This window comes from Aotus nancymaae, unplaced genomic scaffold (genome assembly GCF_030222135.1).
Source record: "Aotus nancymaae isolate 86718 unplaced genomic scaffold, 86718_ANA_hifiasm-v0.15.2.pri h1tg000011l, whole genome shotgun sequence".
Lineage (NCBI taxonomy): Eukaryota > Metazoa > Chordata > Mammalia > Primates > Aotidae > Aotus > Aotus nancymaae.
Window position 1 is genome coordinate 31,750,496 of NW_026988422.1, and position 14,524 is coordinate 31,765,019.

At 38.7% G+C, this 14,524-nt stretch overlaps 1 pseudogene and 1 gene segment (V, D, J or C); both read right to left on the reverse strand.

Annotated features, from left to right (window-relative positions):
- Positions 1–2,167: 2,167 nt before the first annotated feature.
- Positions 2,168–3,721, reverse strand: LOC105726764 (large ribosomal subunit protein uL4-like; annotated as a pseudogene).
- Positions 3,722–4,181: 460 nt separating this feature from the next.
- Positions 4,182–13,830, reverse strand: LOC135274234 (T cell receptor alpha variable 4-like). The segment is given in 4 exon segments: positions 4,182–4,524; positions 10,676–10,680; positions 12,768–12,891; positions 13,351–13,830. Coding segments are annotated over 4 exon segments (489 nt in total).
- Between the last annotated feature and the right edge of the window lie 694 nt (positions 13,831–14,524).

Below are 14,524 nucleotides of genomic sequence, written 5' to 3' on the forward strand. Positions count from 1 at the left end.
TATTATTGGTATTGTTATTGGCTATTCTATACTAGCCCAGTAATATTCTTAGAGCAGGAACAAATAAGTTGCCATCCATTGTGACAGCTGTCCCTTTCATTGTTCCTCTTTGTCAAAAAAATAGTCATCATCATTCATTCATTCAGCATTATTCAGTGTCTGGGATGTAGCAGGCACTGTTCAGCATTGGAGATACAACAGTGAAAATAAAACTCACTGGTTTCATGAGGTTTGCATCCTAGAGGAGAGAAAAGATGATTGTCATTTAAATAAGATGTCCAGAAAAAGCCTTTGAAGGTAACCTTTTGATACTTTGAAAAGTTACAAGAAAACATGAAAATAATATATATGAGGCCAAAGGTGTCATGTACTGTTTTTGGAAATGTACTCAACATTTCAGTCTGACTAAAAGAAATAGCTAAATGAGAAATAAAAACTTATTTTTTAAAAAGACAGATATTGGCCAGGTGCAGTGGCTCACACCTGTAATCCCAACACTTTGTGAAGCAGAGGCAGATAGATCACTTGAGGTCAGGAGTTTGAGACCAGCCTGGCCAATATGGCAAAACCCAGTCTCTAACAAAAATATAAAATTAGCCAGGCATGGTGGCAGGCACCTGTAATGCCAGCTACTCAGGAGGCTGAGGCAGGAGAATCACTTGAACCCAGAAGGTGGAGGTTGCAGTGAGCCAAGATCACGCCACTGCACTGCAGCCTGGGCAACAGAGTAAAACTCCATCTCAAAATAAATAATTTAATTAATTAATTAATTAAAATTTAAAAAGACATATTTTAGTTTTGGACATGTTCAATTGAGTGTATGTCATGATACCAGAAAAAGTGGAACACATAACCAGAAATAAGAGGGAGCTACATTCTGTTTGTTTTTATCTAGCTACATCATAGTGAGGATGAACACTACTAATATGTCAGCACCCATTCAGTATTAAATAATGATGAGAACATGCCAGGAATCAGGCTAGGTGCTTCACACCTGTTATTTCAAACATATTGATGGAGCTGTGTATTCAGTGCATTTTACCTAGCGCCTTTCCTTAAATGCCCATTGACAAAACATTAAAAATGGTGAAATATACACAAGTGCTGGATGCAAGGAGCAGCACAAGTCATAGCTCTAAAAACTGAGCAACTTTTTCAAGATATTATAAACAAGATAGGCTTGAAGGATAGTCCAATCAACCCATGTGTTACTGCCTACATGATAAAAGCCCACCTGAGACAGCTCAAAGGACAAATGAGCCATTAGACTTACACTTATAAAGCAGTGGCAGGGGTCCTAGGGAGTAGAAAGAGGTCAAAAAGTAAAATACTAAAGGGTAATTCTGATCTTGAATTATTTGAGGAAGAATGGGCTTCCATTTTGATGATGATTATGATGATATTGACAATAATGAGTACGAAGTGAAAAAATAAACACCAGCTGTCTCTATAAGGCATTTCAGAAAGTAAACAACTGTTTTTAAACAAAATTTTTAATCTTAGAAACAAAATATGGTTTGTTTGCATGCCATTAGAAGAATAACAAATAGCATCATTGTCATTTTTAAGAAACCAAACCACTGATCTTAGGTCACCAAACTGCTCTCCCTGTTAGAATGGTACAATTATACAAAGAGATGGTAATATAAAAGCAATTCAGGCACAGAAGTGGGTATCACTATGGAACTCTCCAGCTAGTGCTCCAACTGGGGTCTCAATCTGGACGATGTACCATTCTTACTAGCAAAAGACATCCTGGTTTCTGGCTTGGCAAAAAATTCCAAATCAACCCTGACCTCCTTATCTGCTCCGGGAATATTTAATAAATCCCAATATCATCAGTGCTGAAAGAGACCTTAACATACAATGTTAGAAACATATAACTTTCCCTTTAAAGTGCTGTGAAAAATAGAAAAAATATGGGACAAATGAAAAGATTCAGCACTTCAAGAAGGAAGAAAGAACAGGAGGAAAGAGTATGAGTGGTTGAAAAAAAAATTATTTCTAGAACAGAAGAAAAAATAAATTTCTAGAAAACTTAAAACTTTCTACATGTAAGAAACCATTTAAAGGGTAATACCTGAGTTCAGAAAAATATTGTCTTTCACTACAATATTTGGGATGAAATAGGAGAAATATTTATAGGAGAAATAAAATGCTCTGCTGGCTACTTTTCAGCTGCTGGTTACTTGGTAGCTGCTGCCTTTTTTCCCACCAGAGGATTCTTCTGCTTCTTAACACCAACAACAGCCTTCTTTTCCTTTTTTTTTTTTTTTTTTTTTTTCCTTTTTTTTGAGACAGAGTCTCACTGTGTCACCCAGGCTGGAGTGCAGTAGTACATGATCTCTGCTCACTGCAACCTCTGCCTCCCAGGTTCAAGTGATTCTCCTGCCTCAGCCTCCCGAGTAGCTGGGATTACAGGCACATGCCACCACGCCCAGCTAATTTTTGTATTTTTAGTAGAGACGCAGTTTCACCATGTAGGCCAGAGTGGTCTGGATCTCCTAACCTCTTGATCCACCCACCTCGGCCTCCCAAAGTGCTAGGATTACAGGCATGAGCCACTGTGCCCGGCCCCTTCTTTTTTTTTCTTACCTACCACAAGCTTCTTGCCTGCAGCCCCCTTCTCATCTGATTTGGCTTCTAGTGCTGCTGCTGCCACTGCTGCCTTATCCACCTGGAGCCTGTGACTCCCGGCCTAGAAAGAATGGTGTTCTGGCGTGGTCTTTGCATAATATGGGTTTAGCTTCAACATGATTCTCAGATATTTCAGTGGATTCTTCTTTAGGACTCTGCAATGAATTTTTGTGGTGCTCAAAGGGATCTCTGAATCTCTGGGCTTTTTAAGACTTTGCTAAGTCTGTATTGATCATCTTGTGCATGGGAAGATATAGTGAGTTACTCTTGAGGGAAGCAGCTTTACACCAAGTGCCATACAACTCATCTAACTTCCTGAAAGCACTTTCAGTCCAAATGCAGAAACGTCCCACATGCCCATCAGGAGCAAGTTTCAAAATGTTTGGTTTGCTTACATTAAGCAGAGTAATTCCAGGGATGTTTCTGAAGGCCTTGATGATACCACTATCCTCATTATTGATGATGCAGAGGCCCCGGCCCTGGATATGCGGCCATTTCTCATTTCGCCCTCCCTAGCTCTCATTCACTGAGAGGCATAGACCTTTTCAGTATCTTTCCAGGTTTTAAGTTTCTTAAGAAACAGAACTGTTTCCTCAGTCTTCTTGTAGCCTTCAACTTTATCTTCAACTACCACAGGAAGTTCAGGAACTTCCTCAATACAATGACCCTTAGACGTCACCAGCGCTGGTAAGGCTGCCATAGCCAGGGAAGAACAGATGGCATATCGTTTTGGGGTTGTGTTCACTCTACTATACCAATGGCTCCAGGTTTTGGTTGGTACCAACATTCAGCCTCCACGACACGTTTCCAAAAGCACCCTGGCCAGAAAGGTGAGTCCCACCACCTCGAACTCTGGGATTTCAAGCCACAGATCTGACAGTACCCCAAGACTCACCACCAGTCAGATGACCTGCTAATTCATTGACACCACAGCGCTGTCTGTTGTTTTTGCAAAAGTTGGTGTGAACAAAATTCACAGTATCTGGTCAAATAGGATCCTTGAATACAGCAGACAAGTGGCATTTTTGCCAGATGACTCCCGCTTTTTGGAGTAGACCGGTATCAGTGGGCAACCACACACCATGGCAAAGAGAGGAGAGAGCCACGCTCCTCTCACCCCAGCTGCTGCCACAGGAAAAGCAATTCTAATTTTTTTTTAATGAAGAAGAAATACTAAATGTTAACTATAAATTATCTGTATGATAGGATTACAAGACATTTTTATTTTCTATTTTATAATTTCCTATTTTTTCCTATACCATGCAGTTAATATATTTATAATTAGAAAAAGTTAATAAATACTAATATTAAAAGATAAGAGACTCCATCAAGGAGAAAATTCTCTGACATTGACACCAAGATGTCCTTGGTAGGGGAGAAATCATTCAGATGACTTTATGGCGCCCATAAAGTCAACCCTAAGGCCAGGATATCAACTAAGAAATCAATAATTCCCAAAAAGTTTAATCGAAATGTTCTGAAACTTAATAGGTCATCTTGAAACTGAACTTTTAGGATGTTTTATAATGTCCATACATTAAAAATACAATACAGCAAAATCCCTGACTTAAAGGTTAGTGCCAAAGGAAACAGAGTGTGGCTTCGGCCCCAGGCACAGGTTTGTGTACAAGATACAGGTGCCTGAGAAGCAATGTGTACTCTCTGCACAGAAGTAGATAGCTGAGTCCCCAGTCTGTGTTTCTGCAATGCTCAGAGAGAGATGTTTATTCTTCTTATCCAATTGAACAGTGAGTCTTTGGTCTTGTTTCGTGTCCGTATTTGAAAGAATATATGCCAGCAGCTGGAGACTTGCTCCAGGTTCTTGCTTATACCAATATAAGTAGCTGGAGGAACTGTCTGTGTAAGTGCAGTTTATAACGACGCTGTCTCCCTCTCGGACACTCAGGAAAAGACTCTGTTCCACGTCCTCTCCGCTACTCATACCTGTGCAAAAGGAAAAGTCAGACAAGATCATCAGGTCATCGTTCTCTAGAATTTGCTTTTTTATTTTTTTCACTGTAGTAACTTCAGGGATTCTGGAAAAGACCAGATGAGCCTCCTCCTCAGACTTCTAATGAATGTTTACTAAATACTCTGTTCCCCAAAAGCTCTCAACTCACAGTCTAGCTGCAGCCACAGAAACAGAAACAAAGATCCAGTAAGTGTCTTCATTGTTCTCCCCACTGGGACCTGCAAGCCAGGAAAACTACTTCTATTATCGAGTATCTCTTCCTTTCCTCCAAAGCACTGTGGTTTCTTAAACTGTCCACAGATGCATCTGCTTCTGTCGTTAGCCTACTCACAGACGTCAACTAAAATGATCCTTTCATACGGTCTACATGAGCAGAGAAGCTCTGCCATCTTGTGGTCAGATCCCCAAATGCTAAACCAGTTATTCTGTATCTGTGGGAGATTCTGGCACGTAAAACAGCAGAAGGCCAAATAAAGTAAATTCCAAGTGTACCTCCAGTCAGAAATTATGTGGATTAGCAGAGAGCAAAATGCAAACGTTAGGTTTCAGAATCCCATCTTACCTTCTCAGCACACTACTGAATCATTTTAAATATATTTGAAGAAGTTAGAGGTTTCTCATGTTTATTAACGACAGTGTATTTGAAATCAAGAAAATGCCGTAATTCAGTCTACAAAGCCACTGAGGAGTAAAACCTTTCCTTCTTATCCCTGTACTACTTTTTGAATTGGCCAGAAAATCAATCAGCCAAATTAACCATCCTGGTTCAGCCCTCACAGAGAAAAACAGTTTGTAAAGATAACATTTAAGCACAAAAATTGGAGTAAGACAGGTTGACTAAATATATCAGATACACGCTATTTGAAGCTCTGCTCCTCCAAGCCTGGCCTTGCTCCTGTTCTTGTCATTCCCAGGAAATTGACAGTGCCATAGGTCAAAACATGTTTTCGTCTTTAAAATGACTAAATTGCCGGGCGCGGTGGCTCACGCCTGTAATCCCAGCACTTTGGGAGGCCGAGGTGGGTGGATCACAAGGTCAAGAGATCGAGATCATCCTGGTCAACATGGTGAAACCCCGTCTCTACTAAAAATACAAAAAATTAGCTGGGCGTGGTGGCGCGTGCCTGTAATCCCAGCTACTCAGGAGGCTGAGGCAGGAGAATTGCCTGAACCCAGGAGGCGGAGGTTGCGGTGAGCCGAGATCGCGCCATTGCGCTCCAGCCTGGCTAACAAGAGCGAAACTCTGTCTCAAATAAAATAATAATAATAATAATAATAAAATCACTAAATTATACAGTAAAAGATAAAAGGAGGCAGAAAGTTTTCCATGGGTTAATAATATCGAGCTAATGAAAGGGAAGAGTTTAGTCTATAGACTGTGATGAAAAATCTGACATGCATTCTGAAAACTTTTCCTCTGGAAGAACAGATCATCTGAAATTATGGATATGTGGCTTACTTATTGCAAAGTATTGGCATGAAAGGAAACGTCTCAGAAAACATCAGGCTACAGATTGAGATAATGTAAACAAGTGTGTATCTTTTCCAAGTGTATTCTTATTCCTATTGTCAGAATGAGTAAGCTTGTCCTCAAATGTGATCACTGAATAATGATCCGTAGTAGAATTTCCCATCCTGTTACCTTGGACACTACTAACTTAGATTTCAGACCCAAAAACTTCTCCCTCGATTTTATTGCCTATTGCTAAAAATCATTGTTAAGGTATCATCCTGTGATAAAGTCCTTCAGTACTTTAAATTCTCTATCCAAACCATACATCATCTATTTTAATTTCTTCAGTCTTTCTGATTCATTCCTGTAAGAATAAATATAAGTAAGCATAAAACCAATGCCAGTGAGTAGCATAATATACGTAGGAAACTGACAATGGCAAATTTACTCTCCATCCAGGGATACTTACTCTGACTGTCTTTCGCAAGTTGAAGTCCCTTCCCTGTGCTTGACTTAGTAGATCTCCAAGCAATGTAGAAAATTAGTCTAATCTACATGGCATAACCGATATATCTCGAGTGTGATTATGCAGAATCACATTCCTGAAATACAAAGATATGTACATATTACCAAATGTATGTAGATTTATATACATTGAATGTATTTAAATTTTTCATTTAATTTTTTTATTCTTTCACTCATTCATCATAAAATATAATTCCCAGATCCTTTATCATATTTTTTGTTTGCATTTTCCTTGAACTTTTCTTAACACTTGAGGTCAACATCTGTCCTTCAGAGATATAGCATCCAGAGTTGAAAATACTAGTCTTTAGGTGGTCTGCTTCTGTTCCACATATTTACTATAACACTACTCACAATTATGACCTGGAAAAATTTCTACCTTTATGACTTTTTCATAAAATATCGCCTTATTGTCAAGCACAATGGCACGGAATAGCTTTATTTTCTAATACTGTCATGGATTCCAACATGCATAAGCAATGTTCATTTTGCTCCCAATGTATCCACTTTTTCTTTTCCCTTGATCATTTTTTCTTTCAGTCTTTATGTGATGCACATTATATTTATAAATACAGGACGATGAGTATAATTTGTTACTAATAATATGAAATACAAAGTATGCCTGAATGATGAGGCTAGTTATAAACAGTTCTTAGCTTACTCTTATGTTAGAGAGTGAATTACTGATTTCCTTGCAGTATCAGAGTGGCTGACCCTAGGTCTTCTATTCTTTTCAAAATTCTGAACACGTATTGTCTGGTTGGCATAGATCAAATGGTCATACACATGGTGAGGGGCCACAGAATGTATGTCCATGCTGTGGGACAGTGTCTCCCTGCTGGCACACCAATGTAAGACCATAGTAACTTGGCACACAGTATTCAGTGAATGTCTCTTCAGTTAAATTGAATCTCAGCATTTCAGAGCTATTAGGACCCTTCGGATTCTCTAGTCCATGGTTTTTCTATATGGGTGCTATTAACATTTGTACAAAATAATTCTTGTTTGGAAGCTATCCTGTCCATTACAGGATGTGTAGAGCATCTCTGACCTCTCTCCACTAAAAGCCAGTTTCAACTCTCTGTACAACAATAAAAAAAATCTCCAGATATTCCAAAATATCCCCTGAAGGACAAAATTGATCCCCGATGAGAACCACTGTTCTAGCCCAATCTCACTAACAAATAAAAACATGAATCTAAGGTAAGTTTAGAGTCTCAACAAAATAAAACAATTAACTAGTTAAAAAAAAAAAAAACCTAGAACTTGAAAAAACTATTTTCCCCACCTCGCTTCATCATTCTGTTTACTTCAGCACTCCAGGACCACATTGCTGAGCAAAAAGGTACAAATTCAGGAACTGTGCTAAAATGCAAATCCTGAATCACCAGGACTGGAGTTTGGCCTAAGACTCTCCATTTCTAACAAATTCCAGAGTGATACTGATGCTGATGATTCAATGTGGATGACTTACAGATGAGACCAGACTGCCCTCCTTCGATTTTCTAGTTTGTGTTGGGTTAGAATTAATTCTTCATTAACTGTTCTATTCAACTCACCTTTGAAGCTTTCTGAGCCTAGAATTTTTCTGTTAAATTTTATCATTTTTTAGTTCAAAATATCATCTAACTTTCCTTGTAAATTCTTTTATCAATGGGTGACATAGAAGTATATTGCTTAATTTGGAAATATTTGGGGATTTTCTACTGTATACCTTGTTATTGACTTCTAAATTAATTCTATTGTGGTCAGAAAGCTGTGTGATTCTAATCTTTTCAAATCTATTGAGACTGTTTGACATCTAAAAATATGGTCTATTTGATGAATGTTCTATGTGTACTTGGAAAGAATATATACGGTGCACTTGGTGGATACAGTGCTCTATAAATGTCAATTATATCTAGCTAGTTGTTCCAGCCTTGTATATCTTTACTGACTTTCTGTCTACTTGTTCTAGTAATTACTTAGAGAAGAGCGTTACATTCTCCAACTCTGATTACAGATTTGCCTGTTTCTCCTTTAATTCCGTTAATTTTGTTTGACATATTTTATAACTCTGCTATCAGTACATAAACCTTTAGAGAATATTATCTCTTCTTGATCAAGTGACCCTCTGTTCATTATTAAATAATCCTTTTATCTCATAACACCCTTCATCCTGAAATATTCTTCAATATTAATAGAGACACATAGCTTTCTTATGGTTACTAACTGCATGGCATACGGTTGCTATTTGCGTGGCATAGGTTGCCTCTTACTTTCAACTTATCTTTGTCTTTAAAGTACATTTTTTGTGAATTACATATAATTGAGTCTTTTTATCCAGTTTGACAATATCTCCCTTTTATTTGGAATGTTTATGCTATTTATATTTAATGTAATTTTTTTATTTGGTTTGAATCCACAATCATAATCCATATTCTATGTTTTTCCTCTAGTCTTTGTTAATATGCGCTTTATTCTTCCTTCTTTTGATTTATTTCAGAGGTTTCTATACTTATTCATTCTATTTCCCCCATTGGCTATAGCTAAACTTTTTTGCTTTGGTTTTTTGATTGTTTATCTATAGATCATCATATGCATTCTTAGTTTATCAGATTCTCTCTTGAATTAATATTATACTATTTCGTACATAATGCAAGGGTCTTACAGCAGTTTAATCCTATTGCCCCTTCAGGGTTTTTTTTTTGTTTTGTTATTGCTGTTGATTTTATTTATATATGTTATTGGTTGTATAATACATTGTTATTATTTTTTGCATTTGTCAACTGTATTTTGAAAATTTAGAAAAGTAATCTCTTTTAATGTAGCCACATAGTTACTATTTTTAATGTTCTTTATTACTTCCTTGGGTCAGAAATTCCATCTGACATTATTTCCCTTCAGTCAACAAACCACCTAACAAAAATACTTGATAATTTTTGAAGTATGGTTCTGCTGATAAAACACTCTCAGCATTAATTTATTGTTAAATGTCTTTGTTCTAGGGTTTAGCCCTAGTTGTAGGGTATACCCTTTAGTCCCAGAGTATTGTCCTTATTTCTAGGATATGGTCCTTCTGGGTTTTCACTAGAAAGCCTAAGATATTTACCATAGCTCTTTCATTTGGCAGCACCTGCATTTCCAATTCCATTTCTCTAGTGCAGGGTAACTGCTAAAATCTTTTCTCTCAGCCATCTATTATTTTCTACTTACTTTCTTAGAGTCTTGTCTTAAGCATGCGCAACTCAGGAATCAACCAACGGGTAGTTTTGTTTTTTTTTTAACTTGTATAAATTCAGGGGATACAAGTGCATTTTTTATACATGAATATAAAGTCTAGGGTTTTAGTGTAGCCATCACCTGAATAATGTACATTGTACCTAAAGCAATTTCTCATCTCTCACCCCCTCCCACCCTCTCACTCTTCTGACTCCAGTGTCTATTATCCACTCTCTGTGTCCATGTGTACACATTATTTAGTTTCTACCTATAAGTGAGAACATACAATATTTTCTGTTTCTGAGTTGTTTCACTTAAGACAATGGCTTCCAGTTCTATCAATGTTGCTGCAAAAGACAGGATTTCATTCTTTTTATGGCTAAATAGTATTCCATTGTGTCTGTATAATACGTTTATCCCAGTCATCGGTTCATGGACAATTAGGTTGATTCCATATCTTTGCTATTGTGAATACTTCTGTGATAAACATATGAGTGTAGGTATCTTTTTGATATGATTTTTTTTTCTTTGGGTAACACTCAGTAGTGAGATTGCTAGATCAAATAGTAGTTATTTGATCTCTTTGAGATATCTGGAAAAAAGTATTATGATCTCTTTGAGATATCTGGAAAAAAGAACTCTTTGAGATATCTGGAAAATAGTATTATGATCCCCATTTTATAGACAAAGTACTAAAGCTCAAATGCCAAAAGTATTTGAGTAAGTTCAAACTCTTACAGCAGGAGATCTCAGATTCAAATCCAGGAATGCCTGGCTTTAGAGCTGATTATTTTTCCAGTATGTTTTGCTGCTCAGAGCATGTAGCAAAAATAAAGTACAACTAGAATTAGAGTTCCCATTCTACCATCCTTCAGTGGCCGTTAAACTCTCTCTTCCAAAGTGGCTAACATGCAGATGACTGTCCATAAAAATATATCTTGAAACAAAAGCTAGTTGTGTTGTTTTCTCATAGTCAGTGCCTCCTTGAAAGAACCTGGACCATTCCCTGGTTCTCCATCTCCAAAGCACAGATCTTTTCCTCTGGGCTACCCCAAAGACATCATCCAATCAAGATCCCAGGAGCAGGCATGGAATGAACTCCCAGTGGTTAGAAAACATTTTGAAATTTCCCAATCCAATATTCCACCTTTAATTCTTTTGCAGATCAATTATCTACAAAATAGCATATTATCTTCTTTAGGTAATCCCACACAGCCTCTCAGATATGGGTATTGATTTTCATAACTAGGCAGGAACATGACAGAGATGTCCCTCTGCTCCACCCTCTCAACTCTCATGACAGGAGTGCAGCTTTGGGCAGAGGCTGTCCAGGGAATTTAGAATCACTCTGACCTTCTCACAAAGATGTAGGTGTCAGAGTCTCCAGACTTTGGGTCTGTTTTGTGCAAAGAGGTATATTTATTGTCTTTATTCAAATGAGCTATAAATATCCCTTCCTCATTTTCTCCATTGAGAATGTGAAAATCAGAAACACTAGGCTTTTTTGAGGATGTTGTCTGTACCACATGAAGTACTGGAAATAGCGATGCACTTCGGAGAAGAATTGGTTGCATCCTGGACATTTGGTGACCACAACTCCACTTTCTGCAGGCTCCTCATCCCTGTGTAGAGAAGTCAGCCAAAGGAGATGAGTATATACGCTGTAATACCCTACAAATGTTTGTTTTCTTTCCACAATACTACTCTCAACAAAACCCTCAGATGGACTATATGGAAACTGCCTCCCACCGCATAGCCTGATCCTCTCATTCTCAATAGAAAATATTATCAAATATTGCTTTCCCTATGATCAAAGTCAGAGACAACTTCCAACCAAAAACAAACAAAAACGTACTCCATGATCCTAATGAAGCCACAGGAACATAAGCAGGACTCCCAATAAATTTTCTATTATTCTTGTCTCTTTGGGACCTCAAAAAACCCAACTTTAAAAACTAATAATGACCCAGAATCTCTATGTTTCTGATTTAGATGTCGAAAAATTGTCTGCAATGCAAATCAGAAACAAATTCTCTCCCATCCCCTCCTCTACCATCATCTCCATCTTCCATTACATACCACGCACAACAGAGAAGTGGGACAAAAGAAAAGAGAAAGACAGGCAGCAGAGAGAGTGAGAGAGCTAGGCTCGGGGTGCATGGAAACCAGCTTGTAGATCCTTGGAAATGGCCACAGAAGCGTTCAAATGTGTGCAGCAATAAATAATAACCTGACTTAGGCTAAACGTTTCAAAAGCTAAGAAGCATATTACCCATGTTGACTGTGTGTGGTGTGCATATAAGGTATGTGTAGTGTGTGTCTATCTATACACACAAACTAAGGAGAACCAGTGAACTTAGCAACAATAGTATAAATACCACAGACGCCTCACTTTGATAGCTGAGTACTCAGGGACCATGGTAGAAGGAGAAACGTCATGCTGTAGGCCTTTTTTTTTTTTTTTTTTTTTTTTTTTTTCAGAATCAAATTGGTTTAATGGTACCCAGTCTGGGTTTCCAGATTTCCAGGGATCATAAATATAGAAAAGCATAATTTGCATTATTTAAGATAGGGTTTTTTTTGTTTTTTTTTTTTTTGCTGTAGGCCCTTTAATACTTTTTGAATTTTAGATCATGTAAATAAAATACCTATTTAAAAAATAAATAAGATCAATTTTATAAATATTGGAAGAAAAGGTACATTTACCAATATCTTTTAAAAATCTCACAAAGCATTTTTTGGACTTCTTTCTAGGCTGTGACTCCCACCCCACAGAGGAAAACTGTACAGGTGCAGGCCCATCTGTCTCACTGTGTGTCACCCACAATGCAATAGTACATAGCAGTGTCACTCAGGGCAACCCGGGGCAGGCTCAGAGTGCTGGACTTTCTGTCAGCAGGGATAAACAGCGAGGCCACTTCATTTGCAACATTTGTCTTATATCCTTGAATAATAAACCGTGGTCCCTGGTTGGGAAACTGTTGATACCAGAAGATGTAATCACTTGTGGCAATGTTGTCGTGTCTACAGGATATGTTCACTTCTTGTCCTTCATATGAGTCCATGGAGATGGGCTGGGTGGTCTTAGCAAGGCTCCAAGTACCTATGGGAGTAAAACACAATCCTAACTCCTGTCCTGAAACCAAAGTGAGTTAGACGGTCCCACTCAGCACCCCCACGGTTCCCTCTCACAGTCAAATCCACCCCTACACTCTATTTCCTTGTCATGTATTTACATATACAATTTACTTCTCATTTATGTTTAGATACAAAAATACTATTTATTTTTATCCCAGGGAGGCCCATGAAAACATACACAGAAGGATCAGGTCTATTTTTTCCCTCCAATGAACAGACCATCGGGATTAGAAACCCAGAAAATCTTTGCTGACCTGAGACACATCTCACATAAATGCTCAGGAGCTGCCTGGAGAAAAATGGGATCCTGAAGCGATCCCTCTATGTCTTGGATAAAGAGCAACTGCTAACAGGCAGAGTTACGGATTCCTTTCCAGCATCATCAGGCCCAGATCCCATTCCTCTCCATCCCAAAATAACTCACTCAGGGTCAGGAACACGATCACTCTTGCCACTTGCCTCATATTCTAGGTGCAAACCAGGACCAGGTTCTAGGCTCTTCTGCTGTGTCTGAGCTGCAATGAGCCCAGCAGCAACTGCCAGGGCCCACGCCAGCAGCTGTCACTCAGGGCTGTCCTAGGAGAGCAGCCAATAGCAGGGCAGCAGCTCCCCAGAGCGGGGCTCCCCTCGAAGTTCAAATAAACCCCCAAGAAGAGTAGGGAGCAAAAACTGCTGGTACTGAAGCACAACAGCCTGAATTTCGTTTTAGATCTTTGCAGAGGGCTAATCCCTTAAAGATTTGGTCTGAATGAGGCAATGCTATGAGAGGGTAGATTCCACTGGACTCCATTCCCCATTACGTTACTGTCCACAGCCCCAGCAGATGGTCATCTACTGTGTTGGTCTGACACTCATGGACTCATTGACAGTCATGTTCTAACTGACTTGGTAACCTGCCTGACTTGGTACTTTATGCCCTGCAATGTTCCAATGACTCCTATTTAGCCAAGAAGAAACAGGGAATCTTAATCCTATTCCAAGAAAGAGTACATGAGGCAGTCTGGACTGAACCTGCCATCTCCTGATGCCCTGGGATTCTTTATAATCCCACTAAGTCCACAGCTAATACCTGCTTCTCAGACCCTGCGTGACAGACACTAAACAGAGGAACAAACCCCTCATTAGTCCCTACTGACCAGCTAGGGTAGGACATTTGGTGTGGAATCTCTCACCTAACCACAGAGGAGGTGAGGTGACCAAGAAGAAAGGGCACAGGCCAACTCAGACAGATGTAAATCTAAATCTAACTCTGCCACCTTGTGACCTGGGGCAGCTCACTCCTCTGAGCCTTGGTTTCTTCATTTGTAAAGTGGGAACAATAATATGCATTTCAGGGTCAACCTGTGGCACGTAGTCAACAGCAAACTGTAGTTCCTCTCCCCTTCTTCTCATCTGATTCAGAGTGCAGAGTACCATGGCTAGCAGAAGGCAGTTGTGTAGGATTATATGTCTAATTTTTTGTAGTTAGCATACATACTTCCTTCAAGAAATACTTAGTATAAATTCTATATTGGAAGTGCAAAAACTGAAAAGAGAAAAACAGTCATTCAGGAAAAGAGTCACATGCAAAAAAGACAGTAGTATTCATTGAATCAACC